General features: G+C 35.0%; 1 protein-coding gene across 1 annotated transcript; it reads right to left on the bottom strand.

Annotated features, from left to right (window-relative positions):
- Window positions 1-4,138: 4,138 nt before the first annotated feature.
- On the bottom strand, window positions 4,139-4,612 carry LOC107894586 (secreted RxLR effector protein 161-like). The gene has a single exon (XM_016819845.1). The coding sequence runs from the start codon at window positions 4,610-4,612 to the stop codon at window positions 4,139-4,141; it is 474 nt and encodes a 157-aa protein (XP_016675334.1).
- Window positions 4,613-15,537: the final 10,925 nt, after the last annotated feature.

Below are 15,537 nucleotides of genomic sequence, written 5' to 3'. Positions count from 1 at the left end.
CTAGCCTGGCCACTAGTGCAAAGGTCTCCAGGTAATCTAAGCCATACTTCTGGCTAAACCCTTTTATAACTAGTCTAGCTTTAAGTTTGTTCAAACTTCCATTAGCATTATGCTTGGCTCGATAGACCCATTTTACCCCAATTATCTTCCTATCAGCTTGTCTTTCAACTAATTCCCAAGTCTGATTTTCTTCAATCATTTTGATTTCTTCAGCCAGTGCTTGTTTCCATCTTTTCTCAACTTTAACTTCTTCAAAACAACATGGCTTTACTGTGGCTACTTGTGCTCTTTCATAGATTTTAGCCAAAGGTCTAGTCCCTCTGACTGGTTCATCATCAACATCCATCTCAGAACCATTTTGATCAGGCTCAAGTTGATCAGCCATAGGTTCTTCAAAAACTGCCTCTGGCTCACTCTTTTCTCAATTCCAACAAGTTTTCTCATCAAACACCACATCTCTGCTTACTAGCACCTTGCTTGTTGAAGGACCCAAGATCCTATAGCCCTTCTTGACTGTGCTGTAGCATACCAGAATACCAGGACGAGACTTCTTGGCCAACTTGTCTCTCTTCACTGCTGGAACATGTGCATAGCAAATGCAACCAAAGACCCTCAGGTGAGCCAATGATGGTTTAAACCTTAACTAGGCCTTAAATGGTGTTTTGTGAGCCAAGGCCTTAGTTGGAAGCCTGTTTTGAAGGTACACAACAGTGTTTACTGCCTTAGCCCACAAGGTTTTGGGCAAATTCTTCTCAAACAGTAGACACCTGGCCATATCCATTAAGCTTATATTCTTTCTTTCACTAATACCATTCTGTTGAGGTGTATAGGTGTTGGTAAGCTTGTTTTTGATGCCTTGTTCATCACAAAAGGCTTGAAACTGAGCTGAGGTGTACTCAGTTCCATTATCAGACCTTAGGGTCTTAAGTTTACAGACTGTTTCAGTCTCTACAGTTGTTTTGAACTTCCAAAACACTAAGGCCACCTCTGATTTGTACTTCAAGAAGTAAATCCAGCAAAATCTCAAATGATTATAAATAAATAAAATGAAATACCTTCTACCATTTAGTGACTGAGTCTTCATAGGGCCACACACATCAGTGTGCATAAGTTGTAGCCTTTCTGAGGCTCTCTAGGCCTTGTTTGAATGAAATAGCAATCTAGCTTGTTTTCCTAGCTGACATACCTCACAAACCTCCTATTTTTCAACTGAATTAGTGAAGCTTTCAACCAAATCCTCCCTGATCATTTGAGCCATTGATCTGAAGTTTGCATGGCCAAGCCTTTGATACCAAAGCTTGGATTCATGTAGTGAGGCTGTGTAGGTAGTGCGTAAACCCTTATTCCAATCCACAGCAAAAATTTTGTTAGTCATTGTTACTAACATGAGCTTGGATCCTGTTGGATCACTGATTTGACACTCCTTTCCTTTGAACACAACAGAATCGCCTTTCTCTAGCAGTTAAGCAATGTTAAGAAGATTTTTGTCAATTTCAGGCAACTACTATCTAAGAGCCATCCATTTGAGACTTTCTCCTGAGTAGCTGAGCATGACATAGCAAAAACTTGCTCCTCATGGTCACTATCTTCTTTTGCTATTCGAGCCTCAGCCTTTGGCTGTTGTGGCTGACCCTACGTTGGTTTGCCTTTGCTTTCGCAAACCCTTTCAATATGGCCCATCTTTTTACAGTATTGGCACTACACATCTAGCCTAAACTAGCAATTGGCCTCTGGATGACCAGACCTTTTGCAATGCCTGCAAGGTTGATCCCTCATTCTTGGTGTAGGCTTGTCTCTCTAGGTCTTTTTTCCTTTGTAGGCAGAGGTACTCGAAGCTGACTTGGTTTTGGCTTGGAAGGCACCTTCTTGGTGCTCCTTTAGTCTGCTAGCTCTTCTTTACTCTTGTGCATAGAGAGCATTGATCAGCTCTATCAATGAGATACTGGTCAGGTCCCTTGAGTCTTCGAGGGAAGATATTTTTGCCTCATACCTTTTAGGTAAGGTTGAGATCACCTTTTCCACTATCCTTACTTCACTGAACTGCTCTCCAAGGAGCCTTATGCTGTTTACCACAACCATAATCCTGTCTGAATACTGTTTGATAGTTTCTTCCTCTTTCATTTTCAAATTCTCGAAGTCCCTTCTCAAGTTCAAAAGCCGTTGCTGCCTTGTCCCATCTGTCCCTTGAAATTCCTCCTTCAATCTATCCCAGGCCTACTTTGGTGTCTCACAGGCCATGATCCTTGTGAAAATCACATCTGACACACAATTTTGGATGTAGGACATGGTTTTGTGCCTCTTGGTCCTTTCATTAACATGCTGCCTGATTTGAGCCACTATTGGGTTGGCCCTAAGTGGTGCTAGTTCAACATATGAGTTGACCAACTCCCATAGGTCGAATGCTTGCAGGTAGGTCTTCATTTTAATTACCCATATGTGATAGCCTCTCCATTGAAGACTGGTGGTGCAGCTGGTGAGAAGCCTGATGAAGCTATTCGAATTTGTAGCTCAACTAGAACAGGTCCACTGAGATTACAGCTCTAGATACCAATTGTTAGTGTTAAGAACAAAAGCAAGCAAGGTTCAGTAGAAGCTTGAGCAGCAAGGCTCGAGACTTGCTAAAGAAATAAACATAATTCAAGAACTGAAATGAAAAAACAAAGAAAAGTGGAAAATGTATTGAATGAAATTTTGATGAATTATCATTAAAAAGAACAAAGGCATTAAGCCATTACATATACCAGACAAGCTGGTCAATACAAAACAAGTTTTCACCTAAACAAATACCTAGCACCACTAAATTACATTGAAACTTGTTAAATTAACTTGTACATGTTGCATTGCTGAATTTTCAGTCAATCAACACCTAATTACATCAAGAAAGAGTTACCAACTACGTTCAAATCTAACTTGATTACAAAAATATAAGTTGAAGTAACAAAACAAGTTGAAATTGGATAGCAACATTGAACTTCAACTGCTTCCTGCATGGCTCGAGTGCATGTGCTACTCCTTGGCTGCATGTGCTGCATGGAGACCAACTTCAACAAAAAATTTGTAATTAAATCTGAATAATGAAAACTAGAAGTATAATACTACCAATAGATTCACAGACGTAGTTTCTTTATTGTAATTATCAGTAAGCACCTGCTGAAAATTTGTTCACGCCTTCGTTTTTGTTTTTCCCCCTATTATAAGTTGTAGAATATTTTATAAGTAGCATACAATGCCACGCATAACTTGATGTAACAACCCTATACATATTCGTATTAACCTTGAATCAGCATAGGCATAAAAGGCTGGCTCAGAATCAACTAACCTTTATCACCCACTCATTCGTTATGCTTTACAAAAAAGAGATTTAATTCCTACCCCACTGTTGGGGTTTTGATAGTAGAGGAAGAAAATAGAAGCAAGTAATCCAGATGAAGTAAAGTTAAACTTCAATACTTGAATAAGCAACATGCCATATACATAAGTAATTCGGATAACATATGTTGGATTTTGAGTAAAACAAAGAAGAAGAGAAAACTGATGCCAAAAATTTGAACAAAAAGAAAACTGAATTTGATCTCCAAAAAATTTGATTTTTCATTAGCTTGAGATACATTTATATTAAAAAGAAATATGGCAGTCATCTAATGTTTAACAGCTCCCACTAATACATGACTTAAGTCTAGCTAGAATTAGACACAAAATGTAACTGACATATCAGCCGTTACATCACATTCAAATCTTTAGCAAATCCTACTAACTTTAAAAGTCAAATTAAGAAGGAACTAAATCAAGTTACAAAAGAACAAAATAAACAAAATACTACTGCTCCTTTAGTTCAGCTTGGATGCTGGTTTCCTTTTGTATTGCAGGCCAAAGTTTAACACTCCTCCTTGGACTGTATGTAGCAAACACCAATCTTTCTCCTTAAAACTTCAAATCTAGTTGCACCGAGTGGCTTAGTCAAAATATCAGCCAATTGATTTTCTGAATTACAATGAACAAGATTCACTTCTTTTGATTGCTGAACCTCTCGAACAAAGTGAAATTTGATATTAAAGTGTTTGGTTTTGCCATGAAAAACTGGAGTTTTGGCTATGACAACTACTGATTGGTTATCAACCTTGATTTCAGTTGGTTTAGTCTATTCTTCATTCATGTCACATAGAAGCTTTCTAAGCCAAATGGCTTGATTAATAGCTGCAGCAATTGCAATGTACTCTACTTTAGCTGTGGATTGAGTAACAGTTTGTTGCTTCTTTGAACTCCAAAAGAAAACTCCTGAGCCAAGGGTAAAAACGTAACCAGAAGTGCTCTTCATGTCATTGACAAAGCCAACCCAATCACTATCAGAATATCCAGTCAACTTAAGCTCCTTCTCCTTCTCAAACTTAACTCTATAGTTTAAAGTTCCTTTAACATAGCCGAGTATCCTCTTAGCTGCTTTAAAATGAATGACATCACAACAGTGCATGAATCTAGTTAGAAGACTAACACCAGACATAATGTCAGGCCTTATTATTGTTAAGTAAAGCAAGCAACCTACTAGACTTCGATATTCTTTCTCATCAACCCTCTCTTGATTCCCACTACTAGTCAGCTTCTCCCATTGAGCCATTGGTGTGCTAACTGTTTTACAATTTGTCACGCAAAATCTGTTGAGAATTTTCAAAGCAAAGGCATGTCGGCTAATGAAGATGCCTTAATCAGATTGGTTCACTTCCATGCCAAGGAAGTATGCCATAACTCTCAAATCTGTCTTTTCAAAATCTTCTTGTATTTACACTTTGAATTCACCAATTAACTCATCTTTGCTTCTAGTTACAAGCAAGTCATCCACATAGAGTGATACAATCAATAAGGTCTCACTTTCTGACCTTTACACATAAAGTGTTGCTTCACTAACACTTTTCTCAAACCCGAGCATAGACAGGTAAGTGTCAACCCTGTTATACCAGGCCCTTGGTGCCTGTTTCAGGCCATACAAGGCCTTTTTCAGCTTATAAACCTTGTCCTCTTCTCCTAGGACCTTAAATCCATCTGGTTGCTCAATGAAAATCTCCTCCTTGAGAAAACCATTAAGAAATGCTGACTTAACATCTAACTGGTGAACCCTCCATTGCTTCTAAGTAGCTAAGGCAAACAGAAGTTTAATTGTGTCTAGCTTTACTGTTGGTGCAAATGTCTCTATGAAATCGATGCCATATTGCTATCTGTAGCCTTTCACCACAAGTCTTACCTTGTGCTTGTTGAATAAGCCATCAACATTATATTTGGTTCTAAACACCAATTTGACACCTATAAATTTCTTCTGATCTGGCCTATCAACCAATTCCCAAGTGTCATTCTTGTGGATCATGTCTAATTCATCTTCCATGGCCTTCTTCCAATACTTGTCCCTGGCAGCTTCTTCAAAATTTGAAGGTTCCACTATTGTAACATCACATCTTTGGTAGATGTCAGTAATAGTTCTTGTGCCTCTCATAGGAGCATTATCAAAATCTTCATTGTTAGGCTGATCTTCAATTGGTTCCAGGCTGTTATCAAGTTGATTTTCATCAATCAACCTCGCATCTGCATCAATCCAGCTCCAAACCTTCTCTTCATCAAACTTAACATCCCTACTCACTAAAATCTTCTTTGTTGAAGGATCAAACAACTTGTAGCCCTTTTTAGTGCTACTGTAACCAACAAATATCCTTGGAACAATCCTTCTTTCAAGCTTGGTTCTCTTTTCAACTAGGATGAAGGCATAGCAGACGCAACCAAACACTTTCAGGTGTGAAACAGTTGGCTTGAGTCCATGCCAGGATTCAAAAGGAGTCTTGTCTTTAACAACATGAGTTGGAAGCTTATTGAGCAGGTATACTGAGGTATTGACAGCTTCAGCCCAAAATTTGTTTGGCAATTTGCTCTCAAATAACAAACATCTAGCCATATCCAACATTGTTCTATTCTTTCTCTCACATACTCTATTTTGCTAAAGAGTATAAACTGTTGTTACCAACAACAGAGGCCCTCGAAGATGACAGGCTCTGATTACCATTTGTTAGGGTTTTGATAGTAGAGGAAGAAAATAGAAGCAAGTAATCTGGATGAAATAAAGTTAAACTTCAATACTTGAATAGGCAACATGCCATATACATAAGTAATCCGGATAACATATGTTGGATTTTGAGTAAAACAAAGAAGAAGAGAAAACTGATGCCAAAAATTTGAACTAGAAGAAAACTGAATTTGATCTCCAAAAAATCTAATTTTTCATTAGCTTGAGATACATTTATATTACAAAGAAATATGGCAGTCATCTAATGTTTAACTGCTCCTACTAATACATGACTTAAGCCTAGCTAGAATTAGACACAAAATGTAGCTTACATATTAGCCTTTACATCACATTCAAATCTTTAACAAATCCTACTAACTCTAAAAGTCAAATTACAAAAGAACTAAATCAAGTTACAAATGAACAAAATAAACAAAATACTGCTGCTCCTCTGGTTCAGCTTGAATGCTAGTTTCCTGTTGTATTGCAGGCCAAAGTTTAACACCCACCTACCATCCTCTTTACACAAAATAACCATTAGATCAAGATCTTTATTTATCTTCCCATTTTTTCTATCTAGTCAATGGAAGAATTGAGCTTATTGACGATTCCAAAGTACCAACCAAGGCAAGTTCAGGGGCATGAAAGCAGAACTCCTTGATTAAATTGCTCATAGTTAGTAATTGTGAACAGTTCATGAGCGTACTGAGAGCCATCTTAAGGTGATTTCACTGAGTATGGAGAGGAATGGATGGTCTTGGAAGCTAAATTAGTCAGAAATGCTAAAAAGATATTATTTTTAAAAATAAACCGTTTTTTGGAAAATTAAGAAAATATGTCAATTTTGAAGAAAGAGTGAAAAAATATATAGCTAAACATGAATGACAAGTTCTCATTTTAATTAATTAATTAACTTTATTATTTTCCCAATGCAATTGGAATATTTTTATTAATTTTAATTAAGTTAATTTTAAAGCTTTTAAAATTTAAAATTTTATTTTGTTGATATAAATAGGCGGATGATTAAGCTTTGGAGGAGTTTATACACGATATATCAAAGAGTGCAACCAATACAATTTGTCTTAATTCACAAGATGCGCGATTCTTACATGTGTCTCGCATGCTGGGAAGCTGTAAATTGGATCTCACACTTATTAGCGTGTTGGTAGAAATATGGAGACCCGAGACACACATATTCCATCTTCTATGCGATGAGTGTATGATCACACTAGAGGACATGACTTTACAATTGGGCTCACCGGTGGATGGATGAGTTGTTACAGGACCAATGATCATTTCCGGTAAGAGGACCTTTGTGGCGTACTATTAGGAAATGTGTCAATAACAACCCGTTTTTCAATGGTGTCAAAAACAGTGGTTTGGGGCCACAAATCTGACAAGTAAGTTCGTAAATATTATTATTTAATATTTATGAGTTAAATATGATTTTAAAACGGTTTTTGATATGGTAATTTATATTATATAAATGATTAATTAAGTTTACGTGGTGAGACCCTAAAGTCAAGTGGTTTTAGAAAATGAGGTATTGGGACCTCGTTTCCATAAATCGAGCCGTAAATATTTTTATAAATATTTTCAGGGCGTCATTAAGGCTGCATTAAAATTTCGTTAAGAAATTTTAATATTTCGATAGTTAATTAATTAAAAAGAAGTAAATCATAAAAAAGTATGAAAGTTAAATTCTACTAACTAAAAGTGTTTAATAGATATGAAAAAGTAAATTTATAAACTAATATGGTAAATATACCATATTATAGTTGAGTGGGCGGTTGGTGATTATTTTTGTTAGTTTATATGATATATTTTAATATTAATAAATTAAATATTTTAATATTAATAAATTAATTAATAAGTATTAATTAAGAAAAAGAAAAAGAAAAACAAAACATAATTTTGTTTTGTGTTCTTCTTCTTTGACTGGAAGAAATCCATTTTTGGAGAAAGGAGATTCGGCCAATCCATTTTCTATGCATGAGGAGATTTTGAGGTCTGTTTTTAATCATTTTTATATTTTTGAGATCGTTGTAACTAGGTTCAACTAGCCTGTACCTTTATTTTTGAAACTGTTAAATATTTTGAATGTTTCTATTGATGAATCTTTGTGTTTTTAGATGTTAATGGATGAATTTGAAATATTAGTTGTTATTTATAAGTACTTTATTAAGTGATTTTTGATAAATTTGTTTATTAGGGATTAAATTATTAAAATAGTAAAAATACAAGGATTTGGTGTGACATTGTTGCAAAAATAGGTTGAAATGGAAACTAAAGTTATTCCGCTGTTAGTAATTTGCAATAAAAATGGTTAAATTGCATGTTTTAGGCTCAGGGACTAAATTGAATAAAAGTAAAATATTAGGGGCAATTTTGTAAAATTGTAAAAAATGACTAAATTGTATAAAATAAATTATTTTACTATCTAAATTAATAAATTGAATGAAATTATTAATTTAGATCAAGATCGAGTGGAAAATCAAGGAGAATGGAAAATTACCAAAAAGCCCTTATACTTCGACATTTCTGCGATTTGGCTAGGTAAGTTCGTACAGATAGAATTTAATATCAATATGTATTGTTAAGTATATTAACATGGTACAACTTATATATTTATTTTTAATTGTTGATAATTAATGGTAATTTGAGATCTAATATTGAATTTGATGCTTTGTTTGGATTGAACGTGAGATAGAGTACAATCGTAATTTGGTGTGTTATGGGAGTTTAGAGTTCAGATAGTATTGGAGTGAGATATTTGTATATTTCTTGAGTAAACCGAGGTTAAACATTTGTTGCGAACTCTCGTGTTATACTTTTTATTTGGAGTGTTTCGGTTGGATCAGCTCTTATAAGCTTCTGTTTGGCATGTTTTGATTGGATCAACTCTTATGAGCTTCTGTTTGGCGTGTTTCAGTTGGATCAGCTCTTATGAGCTTCTGTTTAGCGTGTTTTGATTGGATCAACTCTTATGAGCTTCTGTTTGGCGTGTTTTGGTTGGATAAGCTTTTATGAGCTTCTTTGTGGCGTGTTTTGGTTGGATTAGCTCTTATGAGCTTCTGTCTGGTGTGTTTGGTTGATCTGATGATGTACTCTTATTTGTAAATTGTTTTTTGAATGGAAAATCTCGGTAAGGTAATATGTTTAATGAATTTGAAAGATTTGTTATTTATTGAATATTGATCTGAACATAGATAAATTCATCTGACTGTAAATCTCGGTAAGGTAACTTGTTTATTGATTTTGATGGAATTGCCAGATATTTAAGCTTGAATTGAATGTTTCAATTCTCCTATTGAGATTGTGGATGACAGGAACACATATGGTTAATTTTTGTTCTCCGATTGAGATTGTGGATGACAGGAACACATATGGTTAATTTTTGTGTTTATACTTTGTACTATGCAAATGAAAAGATGTAATTTCTTATGAAATGATTTATCATGTACTTGATCCCAAAAAATTTGTATATAAATGTACTAACTTGTGTATTGATGATGATGATTAGGCTTGTATCATGCTTGTGGTTATGGTTGATGTTTATGTTTATGTATTGTGTTATGCAAATGAAATGAGTGAGAAAATGCAATGGAATGGTAAGTTCACAATTGAAATGTAATGTGATAAAATAAAAGTATTGATGAATTAAAGGACTTACTTATATCTGAGAAATTTACTTATGCTAAAGGTGAATTTACCTATGTCATGAATAATCATACTAATTCATGAATTAATAATGTAATTAAGTTTATCCTAAGTAAATGGAACGTAAAGTAGGTAAGTGGAATGATTCATCATTTTAATAAAAGATTGATGATTATGTAGTACAACTTATAAGATCTTATTAGTTATTGATAGAAAGTATATGTGAGTTGATAGTTTTATAGTTTGATAAATCTTATGCCATTGGTAAAGCTTTACATTTATCGTATAAATTTCATATATATGATGAAATTTTATGTATAATATTCATACGAGCTTACTAAGCATTCATTGCTTACATAGTTATTTTCCTTTACTTTATAGATTATCGGAACCTCGGTCGGGTTGGAAGCTTTTCGAAGATCTATCACAATATCCAAACGATTATATAGATATTTTTTGATGTCTTGATCAAGGTTATAATGGCATATATAGGTGGACTTATGTTTGATGAACTAAATGTTATGCTTGGCTTGTAAATATGGTAATATGATTGGTGTGCTTTTGGCATTTGATGCCTTGATAGTTGGTGTTTTTATTTCCAAATTGATGCATGGGTTAAATGACCAAAGTGGTATGTGTTGGCATGGTTGAAATGTGGTCAATTAGGTTATGTGTTGATATGGAATTTAGTTAGGGTTGTTTGGATGAAACATGATCATTTTATGCAAATGTAAGCATGAATGCTTGGTTGTGATTGATGTGCCTAAATGGAATATTGGTTGAATGGACTTATGGTATATTGAAATGGTCTTATTACACATATTTTGGCATATTGTTGGTGCCTTGATCATAGGTTCTTTTGGTGTGTTGGTACTTGTTGAAATTGGGTGAAAGAAAAGGCTTGATTTTGGCCTATTTCTTGTCCACACAGTCTAAGACATGGGCATGTGTCCAGCCGTGTGTGAAACACGGACAGGCGACACAGCCTTGTGTCCCGTATAGGTTGTTAATGGTTGCTTTTGAAAATTTTGATGGCCTAGCACACGGCTTGGCACATGGACGCGTGAGGCCATTTCGAGAGTTACACGGCTTGTGCATGGGTGTGTGGCTTGGCCGTGTGACCCAAGTCAATGAGTTACACAGGCACGAACACGGGCTGGGACAAAGCCATATATCCCTATTTTGAATGTTACACGGCCTGAGACATGGACCTGTGTCTTAGCCATGTGAGCCACACGGCTTAGTCACACAGCCGTGTGACCCCTACAGTGTAATTTTTTCTAACTTTTTCCTAAACTTTCTAAATGTTTCCCATTTAGCCCGAACTGTTTCTATTGTATTTTTAGGGCCTCGAGGGCTTGATTAAGGGACATTATGAATGCATTTGAATGAAATTAGAATATGTATTGCATTGATATATGAATTGAATGGTTTATTGTTCTATTTATTTGGTAATGCTCCGTAACTCTGTTCCGGCAACGTATATGGGTTGGGGGTGTTATAGTGTCGAATAAGTTTCAAGATGGGCAGATAGAGATCAAATGGTTGGAAGAAAATTTTAGTAAACTTGATGAGCATGCAATTGCCCTTGACAAAGAACAATACGCCCGAGCATTCATCCTGATGTTAATCGGGGGGCCTTCTAATGCCCGATAAATCTCAAATTTTGGTACATTTAAGATGATTACTATATCTGGTCAACTTCAAATAATGCAGTCAATTCAGTTGGGGATAAGTTGTATTGGTCGCATTGTACCGGGAGTTGTGCCGGCAATAGAACCGGATAAGATGACAATTGGTGGTTGTCTGCTCCTGTTGAAGTCATGGGCATGGTGGCGACTACCATTTTTACGTCCCCGATTTAACACCATTATACATTCCCACTAGTGACAATGTAAAATTCATTTGATAATAATAAAGTTACCATAGTAAATGTTGTTTCTTTTAATATGTTTGAATTAACATATTTTTTGAGTAGGTGGAACTTTTGAACTAAGTTATGTAAGACTACTGGAGCAACTCGAAGATATCCAGCTACTGTTAGATTAATGCTTAGAAGTTAAGGGTAGTTATTGAATTTTTCAAACATATAATAATTACATAATGATTTAAATTTTAAGATTTTTTAGATAAAAAAGTTTATAATTGTGTAGTACAGTTTGAATAGATGCTATACACCGATCTGGCAATTGTGGAATGCATCCCGCCAGAAAATTTGGCCAATCAAAGTATGTGGGACACGAAGGTGCCATTGGTAGTTTATACAAAGGTGGAGATGTACGAATTGGATCAAGTGATGCAATAGTTCGGGTGAAGGCTAAATATTCTGCTACAGCTACAAGGCATTGAAGCACTGCTTAGGCTTGATTTTCGAGGCAAAATCGACGAAGATTGGCAAGAATTTCACAAGGAATATATTGACATTTGAGAGCGTTGGAATGATTTCATACTCATGCGCAAACCTTTTTGTGCATTGGAAATGATGACTTCTACGGAGTACATGCCATGGTTTAGACACCACGAGAAGTCATATCTACTATAAATTGAAGCGAGGAGTAGGCAAATCCATCTGAAGAGGCCATGACAGTTGCCCCAGAATCCTAGGTCCAGACCACATGAGCGACGGGTTCATCATCAACTCCAACCCAACAAGGGACACCAATGTCTTCACTACATCCCAATCAGTTCCCTCCATTTCTTCCTATTCCTTTCACTAATCCCATGTATTTTACACAAGCACCACACTACACACCATCGCAGCACCCTGCATCTATACCTCTTTAGGTGTGTTTTTTGTGGTACCTCAATCCCCAACATATTAAGCCTCAATGACGACATCAATGTCAGCACCAACACTGATGTATTTGCCAACAGCAACAATTTTGGGATATTATCCGCAACTGGCTTATGCAAAATCATACACTTATCCGTCGATAGTGTCGTAAACACCCCCGCATCATTGTTTTACGAAGGTGGCCCATCTTTGCAACCACCTTCTCGTAGAATAGACAAGACACAATGGGATCCTAGGATGACACTGCACTCAACCACAAAGGAGAGTGATGAAGATGAAGACGGAGGTCGAGGTGAAGATGAAGGTGATGAAGAGGAGTTGGCACCCTAACTTGTATAAAGAAATCCTACATGCAATCGTCACACATCGTTCTGTGGCAAACATTTGGCCCGATGATGTCGATGATTTTTTTTTCTTTTAGTTTTATGATGTAAATATATTTGATATCAATAAAATATGATCACTTTTTTTTTAAGTTTTGTATTGCAACTCATAATTAACTTTGTTAAATTCTAATGTATATTGTATACAAATTTTCCATCCATAATATTTTATATCAATAATTTAATTATAATTTTATAATTTTTTAAAGGTAATTTATTAAAATGCAAACTTGTAAATAATTTAATTGTGTTAAATAAGTTATAACTTAAAATTAAATTCGATACTTTGATAGAGACATGGAACATTGGTCGAAGACAAACCAGCTTCATTGACCTCAACAAACTCGACATATGACTTAACTATAGCATTTATGTAACACCCCAAAATTGGGTCTAGGAGTCTTAAGGGATTTTAAGAATTTCAGCTCTAGTGTGGTCAGAAATCTAGTAGCATGTGAACTGGAAAAATATTCGATAATGGCTTTTTGACTATTAAATCAATTTTTGAAATAATATTCCAAAGACTTTCAATTTTGAATTAGAAACTGATTTGTAAAAGGGTGAAAATTCTGACTGATTGGTAAAAGGGTGAAAATTCTGTGTGTTTATGAAGCAAATAAACCAATTTTCTAAATTCACCTTATATCATTCCCCACCTAGTTTTATTTTCACGTTAACTTCTACCTTTTATTTGCTCTTGTCGTCCCATGATCTCACAACTCCTCCCATAATAGTTTTCTTTGTCAAACCTAAATTCCTTTTATTTCTATCACTTTCCAAAACATTAAACCTCCATAAAATTCAAGAAAATACCCCAAAACACCATAGATTCCTCCATTGTCAAGTTTGTGGGTTTTTTGGATTTTTGATCAAATGTCTGGTTTTTCATAAACTAAGGTAATAATTCAATTCCTAATTAGATTTAAATGATATCTAGTTTTTTAAACAGAATTTTCAGCTATTAAAGCACATGTTTTAAATAAAAATTGAAAATTGATTCGTTAATGGTGGATTTCAGGATTTTGGGTAAAAACATGGTTTCAAAGTGGTTTTCAACTTTTTTTGACATTATTAGAAGTTTTCTAAACTTAATTTAAATTTTCGTTAAGGATCTCTAAAGATTTAATGAATTTTCGTGAAAATAACCATAAACATGTCAAAATTTTTGATACCATGAATTGAGTAGTTTTCTATAGTTTAAAGGTTGAGAATTAGTCATAGGTGAATAATTAGATGAATGGAATCAGTTGTAGGAGAAAATATTAAGTATAGAGGAAGATATTTGAGTTTCAAGTTTGTTAGTCGAAATTTCAGTTTCATGAGAAATATAACTTAAACTTGTGTTTTTGGTTGGTTTAAGTGAGTCTTTGGCTGAATATTGATTGTGTATATTGTGTGGTTATTATTTGTAAAGCGCTGGAACTGTTGAAACCTTGTTCGAGCAAGGTGAAAGGTAGGGGAAAGCTAGTTTAAGCTTTCGGCTTTTCGTCGAAAGCATAATTGGTGAGTGTTTGGAACTGTTGCTAGTAGACACAATTGATAGTGTTAATTGGGAGCTTTGGAATAGCCTAAATCCCTATCCTAAGTTTCGAGTCTGAGCTTTTTATTTCCCTTTTTTTTATTTTTGGTAAATTATGTAATTATGATAATATTTATGGATTGATTATTAAGATGCGATATTATGATATGAGACATGTGTGATGACTATTGTGAACCATATTTTATTGTGGGCATATTAAATATGCCGAATAATAGGGATGATGTTGTGTTAGAATTATAAATATGTAGTGAAAGTGCGCAAAAACTAGCAAGTATATATGTGTTGAATTATGGAATGTAATGCTAATATAACAGGTTATGTATGTGATAAACCAATTTTAATGAACTCACATGTGGTTGGATACATGATGGCTCAATAAGCATTATTATAGCACTTTAAGTGAAATTAAATGTGAATTTGATAAGCATGCATTGTGTACAAGTTTGTGATGTGAATTGATGAATATGGATAGAGATGATGTGCATTAAATCAGTAATTAAAATTGTGTAATTGCGAATATTTTGGCCTTGTGACCTTATGAGACCGTTGGATATAGTTGACATGCCATAGGATTGTGAGTACTCACCTATATGTGTTTTTTGATTTGGGCGTTGAGACATTGGGACATGTTGGAGAGATAAGGGAATGTGAGCTAAGCTCCATTAAACAGGACATGTTAGGTGTGTTGGAGAATGTTAGCTTTTTGTTTCACTTTTGGGATATGTTCGACTCTATGAATCATTTAGTGTGTTGGAGACCTTGTGTATCCGATGTGTGGTGGTAGAACCAACTTTTATGTTTCATAGCCTCAAGTGCCAAATTATCTTCAAATGTATATATGTGTAATGTAATGTATGCCTAAATGAGTATGTGGTTGCTATGCAAATTATCGTTTAAATGTCATCTTATTTATTGTGGTAATACGATATGAAATGGACGCTTAAACATGTGAATAGTATGCTACATGAGTTGATTTAAGTTTCATCAAAATGTTAGTATTAGAGGTGTTCATGGGCCGGATCGGGCCCAATTAAAATTTTAGGCCCAATTGGTAGAACTGGCCCGGCCCGAAAAATAGGTTGATACTTTTGTCCAAGCCCGACCCATATTATATATGCTA

Source organism: Gossypium hirsutum, chromosome A13 (genome assembly GCF_007990345.1).
Source record: "Gossypium hirsutum isolate 1008001.06 chromosome A13, Gossypium_hirsutum_v2.1, whole genome shotgun sequence".
NCBI lineage: Eukaryota > Viridiplantae > Streptophyta > Magnoliopsida > Malvales > Malvaceae > Gossypium > Gossypium hirsutum.
The sequence above is the reverse complement of the archived record's forward strand: the minus strand, read 5'-3'. Positions and strand labels throughout refer to the sequence as shown.